The 12,396-nt window shown below is 51.8% G+C and overlaps 1 protein-coding gene across 1 annotated transcript in view; it reads left to right on the top strand.

The window, feature by feature from the left end:
• Positions 1 to 1,480: 1,480 nt before the first annotated feature.
• Positions 1,481 to 12,396, top strand: part of DNAH1 (dynein, axonemal, heavy chain 1) — a 57,214-nt gene continuing 46,298 nt past the window's right edge. The window contains exons 1-8 of the mRNA XM_004676571.2: positions 1,481 to 1,819; positions 2,709 to 2,781; positions 3,894 to 4,068; positions 4,483 to 4,639; positions 5,527 to 5,659; positions 8,001 to 8,162; positions 8,677 to 8,929; positions 11,418 to 11,575. Coding sequence (XP_004676628.1) covers positions 1,481 to 1,819; positions 2,709 to 2,781; positions 3,894 to 4,068; positions 4,483 to 4,639; positions 5,527 to 5,659; positions 8,001 to 8,162; positions 8,677 to 8,929; positions 11,418 to 11,575 — 1,450 coding nt within the window. The remainder of the gene's footprint in view (positions 1,820 to 2,708; positions 2,782 to 3,893; positions 4,069 to 4,482; positions 4,640 to 5,526; positions 5,660 to 8,000; positions 8,163 to 8,676; positions 8,930 to 11,417; positions 11,576 to 12,396) is intronic.

Genomic DNA, 12,396 nt, shown 5'->3' with positions numbered 1-12,396 from the left:
GAATGGAGTGTTTCCTGGCCGATCTTGGTGTCTCCACAGCCTGCTCCTTCTGTTCAAAGGTGAGGCAGATATCTGGGGCTGAGCTTCAGTAGGTCCTTGGGCACTCTAGGCAGGGCTGGTAACTTCAGATGGGTGGGCAGAGAGTTTCCAGCATCTTCTCTGGGAGGGCACAAAGCAGCAGACACAGGAGGCAGAGTTCCAGTGGGACGTGTCTGGTGGAGCGGGAGTCGGTCAACCTTGGGCTGAGCGACAGCAGCGTCCTGCCACAGCCCCATCTGACCTTCACAGTCTTTCAAGTGGTCTTGCCAAGGCAGTAGCCCCTTGTTAGAAATGGGCAGGCTGCTTCAGCGCTGCTGGACAACTTTAGCACCCACCCCTCCCCTTAGGTCTGTCCAGACCAGCTTCCAACAAGAGACCTTCCCCAGCCAGAGACAGTGGACAATGGAGCACAAAACACCCAGCCACAAAAGTGACCTGGGCTGCAAGCTCCTGGCTGCTTTGATCAGTGTGTTGGGGGAAAAGAGGGTGGAGAAGTAGGGGATGGGGTGGAGAGAGGAAGGGGTGTTGCTTGGATCAGATCCTATTTTCTTTTCTTAATATACCCCTACCTTTGTAAATATAAAATTTTTTCATCTTAATTTTTTGAGCCAGTACTAAATGAAAACCTCCTCTGTCTCATCCCTTGTCCAATTAATGGCAATCCTCTGATAGGAATTTCCCTGTTGTTGCATTTTGAGGTAGCCAAAAGCAGCAGTGTCCTTGGGATGGTAGCTGTGCATGCAAACCAGGGGTGCATCTCTTGTTCCTTTGGGGGACAAGGGAGTGTATATTTTCTGAACTGGGCTGACAGCCAAGATGGGTGAATATAATCCTGTTGCTGTTAGTGGGATTTGTGGGCCAGTGGAGGGTTGAATCCTGGGGTATGATCTGGAACAGGCATGGTGGTGGTCAGGATCCAGCGCTCACAGGTGACAATAAGAGTTCATCCTCCGTAGTGGGAGAAGCAGCCAGTAGGCAGGATTGGGCTGGGGGCACTGGGGTTGTCTGTGGCCGAAAGTAATTTTTGTTAAAACCAAAGCAGGTCCTCCTTGTCTCCCCTGGTGAGATGCCAGACTTAGCTCTCAGTGGGGTGGGACTGGCGGGGAGGGAGGATGAGTCTAGAAACATGCACTGGGGAGGGAGGTTTGTAGAGTTTCCTAACTCCCTGCACTGAGTCCCTGACTCTGGGGCTCATTTTTTTATATGCAGCATCCAAGAAGGCCCTGCTTTCTCCTGATGGGGCCCTGAGGGGTCCAGATTAGGAGGAGACTCCTTCTTCTCTCCCTACTCCCTCTTCTGTTACTGAGGTTAGTTGTGGGGGGGCAGACTAGGCACCCCCGTATTGTGGTGCCCCTGAGGGCTGAACGGAGTCTGACAAGGGCACAGTGACATCGTTATTTTCTCCTAGGAGCTCTGACTAGGGCATCGCCGTGAGAACAACATGGAGCAGCCTGAGCAAGAAGGCCCAGGAAGGAACCCCCAAAACCCAGAGTGTAGCACTTCTCTTGCAGACCAAGCTTGCAGTCTGAGGACTTTTCAGACAAGTCAAGAGCATAACCCGAGGAACATTCTTCCAACAAATTTTGGGTCGGAGAAGCTTCTTCCAAGCCCTGGCCCCAGAACCCCACCTTTACCCGTCACCCCTGGCATACCCAGTCCCTCAGACTTGGGGCCACCCCGGAAGTTGCCCCTGACAGACGCTAATAAGAAGTATCCTCTGATGAAGCAGCGTGGGTTCTACTCAGACATCCTAAGCCCTGGATCTTTGAGTCAACTTGGGGTGAGTGTGGTGGCTGTCCCCTTACCAAGCCTGAGCCCCACCTTATGGGTTCCACTTGTCAGTCCTTCCATCTACCCATCCATCTCTCCATCAGACCAGTTGTTTATTTATCCATCCATCTGTCCATCTGCCCGCCTAGTAATTTGTCCATCCATCTATGCACCCACCTACCAATGTGCTCGTCTGTCTGTCATTGATTCCACACCTCTTTACTGAGCACCTGCTGGTGGCAAGCCTGGACTGAGCAACGAGACAGTGAGGACAGGATGTCTGTGTTCCTTCTGTGGGCAGTGGGGGAGTCCCTCTCCAAGCTCTGGTTGAGGAAGGGGTCTTTGGATGATGGCATGTTGTTAAGGTCTCAGATGAGGATGCATTTGCTAGGCAAGATAGGAGCTTGAAATAGGGTTATTCCAGGTAAGGGGGTGGGGGGAGGAGCAGAAGCAACAAAGGCTTGGGGTCCCTAACAGAGGGTAGAATATGAAGGAAGAGAGGGAGGCTTGGGGCAGGGCAAGTATGAAAAGAGGAGACAGGAGGACAGTTCCTAGAACCCCTTAATTCCAGAGCTGCCTAGGAGGGACTAAGAGATAGAGGATTGATACCACTACCCAGACTGGCCCTTGGGAGGGGAGGTGTGTATGGAGACACCTGTGGCCCTGTCAACACCTCTGTTTTGGGGCTCAGCCCCTGTACACACACCAGGAGTGTTCCCAAAGTGAGCAGAAAGTTGCATAGGGCCAGAGTGGGGCAGGTGTATCCCAGGTGGCTACCACTTTTGCCACTGTGGCCTCTACCCCACCGCTATGCCTTGGGTGCTTTCTGGTGGGCTTAGAGGAGACACTTGGCCTTGGGGTGCCCCAGATATTTTTAGTCTCTCTGGGTTTGATTTTAGGAAGTATGTCGTGGCCCCCTTGTGAACCAGGACCTCCTGCGGCAGGCCGATCTCAACAAGTTCACCCCAAAAGGTCAGTGCCATGAGGGTAGGGAGGCGGGTACATTTAAAGCAGGGCCTCTGACCTCAGGGAGAATGTCTCTTCCTGGCTGAAGGCTTCCCTGTGAATGGGGATAACAGAGATAAGACGCTTTGCATCTTATAAGGGTCCAACTCACGGGCTTGAAAGGCTGCCAGGGCTGTCACTGCTCTTTTGGCCCCTGAAGTGCAGGGCTGAGCCCTGGACTAGAGCTGGTATCATGGACCCACAACTCAAGAGCAGGTGATGAGGGATCTGAAAACTACCTTCTTGGCTGGGCCTTTTGTATTGTGGGCTCCCTTGAGCACCTTGCAGCTCTGGCGAGGCAAGTTGGTAGCCTCTCTGAGCCCTGGAGGGCCCCTCTTTGAGCTGTCCTAAGCCCACCAGGCCTCATCTCCTGGAGCATATTCCTGCACCCCTGTCCCTGTCTATATGCCCTCGGTGTGCCTGGAACCTTTCTTTCCACTTAACAGCCCTGGGAAACTCCTTGGTCTTGGGCAAACTGAAACTGTCACCCACTGGCGGATCTCTCCACCAGCTCCACCCTTGTGCCTAGCACTGGAATGGAGAGCGCTGTCTCTTCTGGTTGTCTAGGTAGGGGTGGACATTTTGTGACCTGAGAGTCCCACAGGGCCCAGGTGGTAATGACTACTGCCCCTAAGTATCCAAGAGGTTTTGGATTGCAGATGGTGCCGGGGGTAACCGGCATTCTGAACGATGCTTGCAGCAGGGGTGGGGTGCTGGGGTTGGGGTGGGAGGCAGCCATCTCATACGTGCAGGGAGTACCACTTCTCCTTCTGCCCAGTTGTGTCCTCTTGGGTAGTTTGACTCAGTACCTGCCTTGGGCACTGGCCGCTGGTGCTGGGTCATGGTGGTCTGGAGAGAAGTGGTTGAGTATGCTGACTGGGCAGGGAGAGCAGAGCCAAACAGACCTCTGGGCGCCCTTGCCTCGCCTTGCTCTCCCACCCCTGGCTTCCCCAGCCACCAGCAAGCTCCTGCCCCAGCATTCCAAAGCAGGGCGGGCGCATCGGAGTCCTGCCCCATGCTTTGTTGTGGGCCTTGAGGGCTTTGGCCAGAGCCCCTGAACCTCCTGCCTCTGCCCACAGTCAGAACCTTCGACATTCCCGAGGACTTTGAGGAGCTTCTGGAGCAGCAGCGCATTGGACCCACCACCCAGTTGCTCACCCAAACTGACTTCCCGGTGCAGGCCTACGAGCCCAAGGTGCAGGTGCCCTTCCTGGTGCTGCCAGGCCAGTGCCCCCGGAAGATTGAGATTGAGAGGTACGGACAAGTGGGCTGTGGGAGGACTTGTCTTCTGAGAGGCCGCGTGTGCCTCTCTTAGGTGAGGGGCAGTAGGTGGCTGGCACCATCCTCACAGCAGAGTACTGAAGTGGTCTGTGTGCAGTGACGCCAAATCTTCTAGCCACTTGGTACATTAATAGGAACAAATTGCTTTCCTTGCTGTGGAATCAGAGAGGGTGGCATTGACCAAACACCAGGCACGACAGTAGGAGAGTGGGGGCCCAGTCGGCCACCCCAGCCGCCAAATACTTCCTGATGTGTCCCAGAGGCCCAGAGAGCCCAGCGGGGAGACCCGGGCCATGTCCTACTCCTGAGACCTATGGGCCGGCTCAGACACCCTGGATCCACACACCAAGGCAGAGCTACGCTAATGGCTCCTCGCTCTCCTGCTAGGAGGAAGCGGCTGTATCTGAGCCTGGACATTGAGCAATTGCTAGCCAAAGAAGGCATCGACTCCAACAAGCTCATGCCCAGGCACCCAGACCTCCACCATCCCCAGACCATCGAGCAGGGCCTTGACCCTCTCTTCCCCATCTATCTTCCACTGAAGGTGAGCCCAGCTTGCACCAATGGCTGATGGTCGGGGGGGGTAGGGGTGCAGGAATGTGGTGGAGGAGTCAGACCCAAAAAGGTTCCCCGTGGCAATCACAAGTGCTCGACCACTGCATAATCAAAGCCCACCTCAGAGGTCTCTCACATCCTGGGCTGGGGCAAGAGGTGCCCCAGAACTCCTGGGGTACTGAATTTTGCTTCTTGCCTGGGAGCCTGGGCAGTCCATGTACCTGATCTCTGACTCTGCCCTACCCTACCGAGAAGCAACCTAGTGGGACTGTGGTGTATGCGCCGGTCTCCTGGACCACTGCTTCTGGGCTCACTGATGAAAGTGGGCATCATTGTAGCCCCTTTGGGGTACTTATGGGGAAACTGAGTCCAGGGAGGAGACAGAGGAAGCAAAGGTGGGGTCTTTCACCCACCTCCTGGCCCTTCTTGTCCACGTCCCTGCGTATCTCTTACCTGGCAGTCCCTGAGAAGCAGACCCCAACTGTATATCACCCCACTACATGTGGGCTCCTGACAACTCTGAGACCCCAGTTCCAAGAGGGGCAGGGTATTTGGGGATATGCAAAGGCTACCCGTCCCTTGGGCCTGAACCTGATGGTCCTGGGCAGTGGGAGGGAGAGCCTGTGTCCTGCTCTGAGCTCTGAGTCCCCAGATACCGCTCTGTTCAGCCCTTGAGGTGGCTTGCCTGGAAAGAGATCCAGGGGTGACAGATCCATGAGCACCAGAGTTGGAGCGCAGTCACCTAAGGTGGTTCCTAACCCGCAGCTCTTGCACCTGGGGTGGGGCCCGCTTAGGCTCCCCCATCTTCTGACATGTCCAGACCATTCCTAGCCCTAAGGGCCGGTCAGCTCCTTGACATCTGCTGCTTTCTTCCAGGTGTTCGACAATGAGGAGTTTGACTGCCGGACCCCCAGTGAGTGGATCAACATGGGCTTAGAGCCAGGGTCTCAGGATAGAAAGCCTGTTCCTGGAAAAGCCCTCCTGCCCACTGAAGACTTTCTAGGGCATGGTGAGCAGGGCCAGCCCGGGTAAAGGACAAGATCCTGGTCTGCACACTCCTGTCCTGGTGGCAGCTCTGCCATGGACTCCTGGGCTGCCCTGGGCCTGGCAGCCCTGCGAGATGCCCCCCACCATTTGAAGCCTCCCAACGGGATCCAGGCCAAGGGGCTGCCACACAGCGGCAGGAAAGGCAGGGAGCAGGGGGGGACACTGGTAGGAGGACTGGGAAAGGAGTAGCTGGGTGGCATCTAGTCTTAAAGAGATCTTTTGACAGATTCGTAATGAAAGATAGGCATGTTTATTGGAGAGGTTCTGATCTAAGGGGGCACGATTCAAGCCCTCCCATCCCCACTCCCATAAATCATCACGTCCCAGCTATGACAGTGGTTTCTCACCTCTCACCTCTGCAGGACAACACACCCACACACACTTGCTCTCATCGGCATTCACAAACACGCTCACACGTGCGTGTTGCTCTCACGCACTCCATGCACCAACACACGAATACACTATCATAGCCGCCATCAGACCCACACACAGACCTGTGTTGATGCTGCACATGTTTGCCACTTCTTGGTCTTGTTTGTGTCTGCACAGAGTCCCTTTACTCCTGTAGCCCCAGGTCTGCTCTGGGGGACATGAGGCTCTCTCTGGTTTGCTGCTGTCATCAACAAGGCTGGGCTGAACTTCCACACCCTGGCCTGCATGCTGGTCTCTGCAGGCATCCTAGGGTGGCCTGGGTCAGCACATTGGAGGTTGGAGGTGACTGGCTATTCCCCTGTATGGGGCTGAGGGTCCCTGTGCTCCCTGACCCATGGTGGACAGGCCCCTTCCCCCGGAGGGAGTGGGGCTGCTGGGCCAGCACCCAGACAGAGGTAGGATGATGGCTGCCGTGCTGGCTGTGAGACTGCTCAGCTGCCAGGGGGCCCGCACTGAATCCATCAAGCAGGTTGTACGTTTATGTTTCAATTTAAAAACCTGTTAATGTGGGAATTAATTTCTCCAAACGAGACAAGAAGCCTTGAATGTTCCCTTTACTTTGGACTTAATTACAAAAATAATTTAATTCAATTGCTCCCAGATCTCCAATTCCTGGTGCTAAAACCCAAAGGTTTGGGGCTGTGTTATCTTTAAATGCACCAAACACCAGCCTCTCCAAAGCCTGCTCCTTTCACTGTTCCAGGCCTGGCCTTGGGCTGGCACTCAAGGAAGGGCTGGCAGGGAGCATTATGCCAGAGAGCTCTGGTTTTTTGCTGGGGGCTTCTTGTGAAATCTTTTCCTCTAACAAGACAAAGTCAATATTTTAAAAAAGGAAACTGGATAGGGGAGGGGAAAGCAAAACTGAAAACCAGAGCTGGAGAGGTGTGTCACAGTCCGCTCATCTCTTCACTCATCCCAGGTGTTTCTTCAGGATTTTTTTCCTTCCTCAGCCCAGTCTCTAGAACCCACTGTCTTTCTTCTGTAAAAGTTTATTGAGCATCTCTATGTCCAGTTTCTTTTTCAGGTACAGGGACATGGCTGTGGCTGAAACAGGACAAACCCACCTGCTCCTTGGGGAGCTGATGCTAGTGTGAAGGAACAGAGAGGATGTGTGCACAGCACGATGTTAGGCTCTGAGGTGACAGGGTGACAGGGTTTCAGGCCAGAGAGTGCCAAGGCAGAGGCGTTCTTTCAGGCAGACGTTTCTCCAAGGAGAAGCTGCTTGAGCAGGGAACAACTCAGCAATGGGGAGACCCTTGTGAAGACAGTTCTGGGCAGAGGGCCTGACCAATGTAAGGACCCTGAGGCTCGAAAGCTCCCGGAATAGCTAGACATCAGTGTGGCTGGAAAGAAACGAGGAGGTTAGCTGGAGAAGCAGGTACACGCCTTCAGTCTAGCGAGTAGGTAGCCGGCCCTTCCTTACCCAGCGTGCCCAGAAGCCCATGGCAGGGTCTCGGCAGGGCGACAGTCTCCTATCCAGTCCTGACCCATCCTGATGTGGGGGCCTGCCCTAAGCAGCCTAAGTGGAGGGCTGTACTCTTGGAGAGGTCCAGCTCAGCCACAGTGAACTTCACGACAGGATCCTCGACAGGTCTGTCTGGAGTTTTCCCATGTCCTGCTGGGCTGTGTCTCTCTGTCTCAGTTGGATCATCAGAGCACAGAGGCTTGGTCCTTCCAGCTTCTCCTGTTGCTAGGGTTGCGTAGAGGCCAACTCGGCAGGGACACGGAGGTCCCACACAGTGCTAGACCAGAGGAAGTCATCCTGGTGGGAATGAGGTCACATTAGTGACGTCTGAGAACCAGCCAGCACCTGCTACCTACACCCTGAAGCCCTGTGCAGGGAGCACTGGTGCATTCTCCTCCTGTTTCAGAGGACCCCAAGAGTCAGAAGCTGAATTATGCATGGTGTAATGTTGGTGTCCTGGACTATGATAAAGAGAAGAAGCTTTACCTGGTGCACAAGACAGATGAGAATGGCTTGGTGCGAGATGAGATGGGGATGCCCATCCTGAATGGAGGGGTCACTGCTGAAGGTACAAGCTCTCTGCTCCCCCAGCCCTCCCAGGCAGACTCCCAGCTCAGGCTAGGCCTGATGGAGGCCATTACTCAGCCTGAGTGCAGTGGACTCTGGTCTGAAATTGCCCTTGTTCAGTGGTCCTGTAGCTGTATAGCCTCTGGCCAGAGAGAACTGAAAGATGCATCATTCAGAGCTCCCAGGAAGGGCAAATGCTGGTCAGTCGATACACCAACTCTGAGCAGCTGTGCGCCTTTCAGGATGATGCTGAGGAACCCGAGGCCTATGGATTAATGGTTTCTGCTCTGGGTGTGGCCTTGAGGATTGGGTGTGCACAGCTCTTCAGAGTTTATAAAGCACTGTCACATCAAACTGTGACAACTGTGAGGTGGACAGGCTTTACAGTTGTGACAGTGGGGCAGGGAAGGGAAACCAGATGCTCAGGGCCACTGTGCCTTGGGCAAAGCCAGACTGGAACTCGGTGCTCCTGCCCAGAGCCCCCAGCTCCTGTTCCCTTCTCCCTCCCACCCCAGGCAGGCCACCCCTCCTGCTCTGCCAGTATTGGGTGCCACGGATCCAGCTTCTATTCTGTGCCGAGGACCCACGCGTATTCACGCAGCGTGTGGTCCAGGCTCATGCCTTGCGCAAGAACACGGAAGCCCTGCTGCTGTACAACCTGTATGTGGACTGCATGCCCTCCGAGGGCCAGCGTGTCATCGACGAGCAGAGCCTGAGCAGAATCAGGCAATGGGCCATGAGCACGCCTAGGATGCGGAAAGGCCCCTCGTGAGTCCCTTCCAGACCCTTCTCCATGCCTGCATATTGCTTCCTCTGAGCCACCTGTGGGAGATTAATGCTGGCAAAGTGGTGCTCTCGCTGTACCCATCTGCTGGGGGCTGTCTTGCCCACTGCAGCCAGATCTCTCATCAGTTTAAAGTCTTGGAATCTTGTTTGATTTCAAGGGCTAAAATTTGTAACTAACATCTATTTTGGTGTTCAAATTGTCCCAAATTTGGCCAGAGGGAGCCTCTTCATGCTGATTCTTGGGTCTCTGTAGTACTTTCTAGCAAAGCAAGAAGTTTCAGACTGTCTCGTATTTTCCCAGACCCAGCCCTAAAATCAGCCATTTCTCCAAAGAGTCTCCGGTCCTTTACGTGGAGAGTGGTATTTAGAAGCCATGAGCTGGGCACTGCCAAATCCAGTGTCATGTAGCTTACCCCCATTTGTTCTCCTAAGAGTTTTATAGTTTTAGTTCTTACATTTAGATCTTTGATGGATTCTAAATTTTGTATATAGTGATAGTAAGGTCCAACTTCATTTTTTTACATGCGAATGCCCAGTTTTCCTAGCAGTGACTGCCTTCTCCCCATTGAATGGTCTTGGAAACCTTATTGAAAATTTTTTTAGCCATGTATGTGAGAGTTTATTTCTGGGCTTTTTATTTTAGTGCTTTGGTCTCTCTCTCTATATGTCTTTATGCCAATATACACTGTTTTGCTTATTGTAGCTTTTTTTGTTAATACATGGGTGATTTGGTGATGGGAAACCCTCGGGGATTACAACTGAGATGGAAAAAAGTACAAAATGATGTAAAAATAAACTATTATATTATTAAAAATTTTTTTGTTAATAATTTCTAGTTCTAACTGCATTGTGGGTTAAATTAAAAATGTATTTCTTGTAATAAGTGAATAAGGCCCAGTCACATTTATTGGTATGGCTGACTATTTGACCTCAATTCTGTCCTTATTTCATGTTATAATTATTTTGAGTATTATTATACAGTAATAATCGTGCTTTGCTATCGGATATATTTTCTTTCTTTTTTTTACTTCTTTTGTAATATAGAGATATTTGTAATATTTGTATATAGAGAGACCAAAGCACTAAAATAAAAAGTCCAGAAATAAACTCTCACATACATGGCTAAAAAGATTTAGGAAGGTTTGTAACTTTATTTAATTTTTTAAAATTTAGGCCTTTTATAAAAGTGCCCTTTTGTAATTTCTTGCTTTCCTGTTTGACCTTTTAATATATGCTTTGTCAGTTTTAAATGGTATCTTTTAGCTTCTTTCTATTTCCTTTGCAACAATCCTTTATCTTATTCTACTTTCTTTATCCAATTTTCTTCCTGTTTTTCATTGCTTTTTTTTCTAGTTAATATTTTAACATGATGGTTTTTTGCTATCTCAAATCTGCAAGTAAATATATACCCCACTTTTTGAAAGTTCATCAGTCAAGGTGTTCTCTTTCTCATAATAGCTTTTATATAAATGAATGTTGTTTCCTTTTCCCGGTTCATCTCTTGGATTTGGGATGCCTGAGATTCCTGATTCAAGGGCGACCTCTTCTGTTAGTTGAGGGCTTTGTGTTTTTTTTTTTTTTCTTTTCTCTCTCTGTTGAGTGTCCTCCACGTTTGTGCTCTCTCTTACCTTGCAGGCCCCTAATGTTTGCATTTGCTTCTTTTCCTCCCACCCTCCAGTCTCTAAGGGATGCCTTTCCTTACGCCTTCCTCCCTCATTCATCATGCTTTTCAAAGATAGCTACCTTGAGTGCACGAGCGCAAATCTGTTCAGTGTTTTTGCAGTTGAGGTGGGTTTTCTCTTTGTGGCAGGACTTTGTATTAATCCTAGGGCTACCTCTACTCCCTCCCTGCAGTTTTCTCTCAGACTGCCCTGTTCTCCCTGAAGGCTTAAGCAGGAGTATGAGTGACAGCTCACTGAATTGGTGTTTATTTTCTACTTAAGGATAACGGGAGATTTGGCATTCTCTTTACTCCAGTTACGCTGAAGGTGTGGGGTTTGGTAGTATTATTTGTAGTTCTTGCTTTTCTTAGTTTTGTTGTGGTTTACTTTTTGAGAGTGGCTTGGGATAGTCAAACTGATGTCATTACTTTGCTTGAATGAACAAAACGCCGTTGGAGCCTGCATCTGTGAGGAGGATGGAGATGGTGTGCAAGCTCCCCGCAGGCCCAGTGATTCTGTTTGTCAGAGCCCAGTTTAGGAGTGAGGAAACCGCTGATGACGCTGAGAAGTAGGAAGCAAAACGGGCAGACTCAGGGGCTGATACAGTGGTGGAGGGCGGCCGAGAGGTGCGTGGTAGAGGTTAGTGCATGGATGCTTGTGGGAAGTGTGCCTAGGAATTCAGATGATTTCCCCAGGCTCATGCCCCCAGGTCCATGTGACAGCAGAGCCTGGGCTCCAGCTGGCACACAGTTTGGGGATGGCAAGGACTGTGGAGCCCCCTGACTCCCCATTTTCCTTTCCATGGGCAGAGTTGTGGAGCACCTCAGCAGTCTCTCCAAAGAAGTGAACCTGGATTACGAGCGCAGCATGAACAAGATCAACTTTGACCAAATTGTCTCCTCCAAGCCTGACACCTTCTTCTATGTGACCCTGCCTAAGAAGGAGGAAGAGAAGGTGCCCAAACAGGGTGAGGAGGCTGGACAAAGAGGCCTGTACTGCTGACCTGGTCAGAGCCCCACTCACCCCCTCCCTCGAAAGGTCTCTGCCACTGTAGGTGTCTACCCTCCCACACTTACCTACACCTGTCCTGTCCCCAGCTTTCACCCCCTTCCTCCTAACTGCTGAAGAGCTGGGGTGTGGGTGGGAGGGTAGAACAGAGCTCTTTAGAAATAGAAATATAAATCTGAGTAGCAGAGGAAGTATGTTCTAGGAGAAGTGTTCAACAGCGGGTGAAAAGGCCTCTGATTATCTGGCCCAGGGAGAGACAGCTCTTTCTTCTTTCAGTAGCAAGGAGAGGCTGCTCCTCTCGCTGTTTGACATTTGGCAGACATGTCAGTTTGGGACACTGGGTCCCCGAGCCTCCCTGTTTGAGCATCTTGCCCCACCAGTATTGGTTCCTGGACCCAACTTCCCTTGTATCATGTTCCCAGGAAATCAGGGTGTGGAGTGGATGTTGGGTATCTTAAGGGCCCTGGGCCTTCATCGTCGTCTTTTTTTTTAAGATTTATTTATTTTTGCATACAGAACTGGGGTACAGGCCAGAGGTGCAGGGGTGGTGAGAAGATTCACTTGAGACAGAGTGGGGAGCAGAACAGGCAGATTGATGAAGTGCTCTGCTGAGAGGGCGGGTCAGGAGAGATCTGCTGCGCTATGTGGGTCACCTCCGGGGCTGGGGATCAAACTTGAACTGAAGCGGCTGGGGCCAGCTTGCAGTGCTGTGCCCAACCCATTGCACCATCAGGGGAGGCCCCGTCTTCTTTTCTTAATGCTTCAGGACAGGCCCCACAT

The sequence above is a fragment of the Condylura cristata genome, unplaced genomic scaffold (assembly GCF_000260355.1).
Source record: "Condylura cristata isolate star-nosed mole 26May11 unplaced genomic scaffold, ConCri1.0 scaffold00004, whole genome shotgun sequence".
NCBI lineage: Eukaryota > Metazoa > Chordata > Mammalia > Eulipotyphla > Talpidae > Condylura > Condylura cristata.
This window is presented reverse-complemented; position numbering and strand designations above follow the sequence as displayed.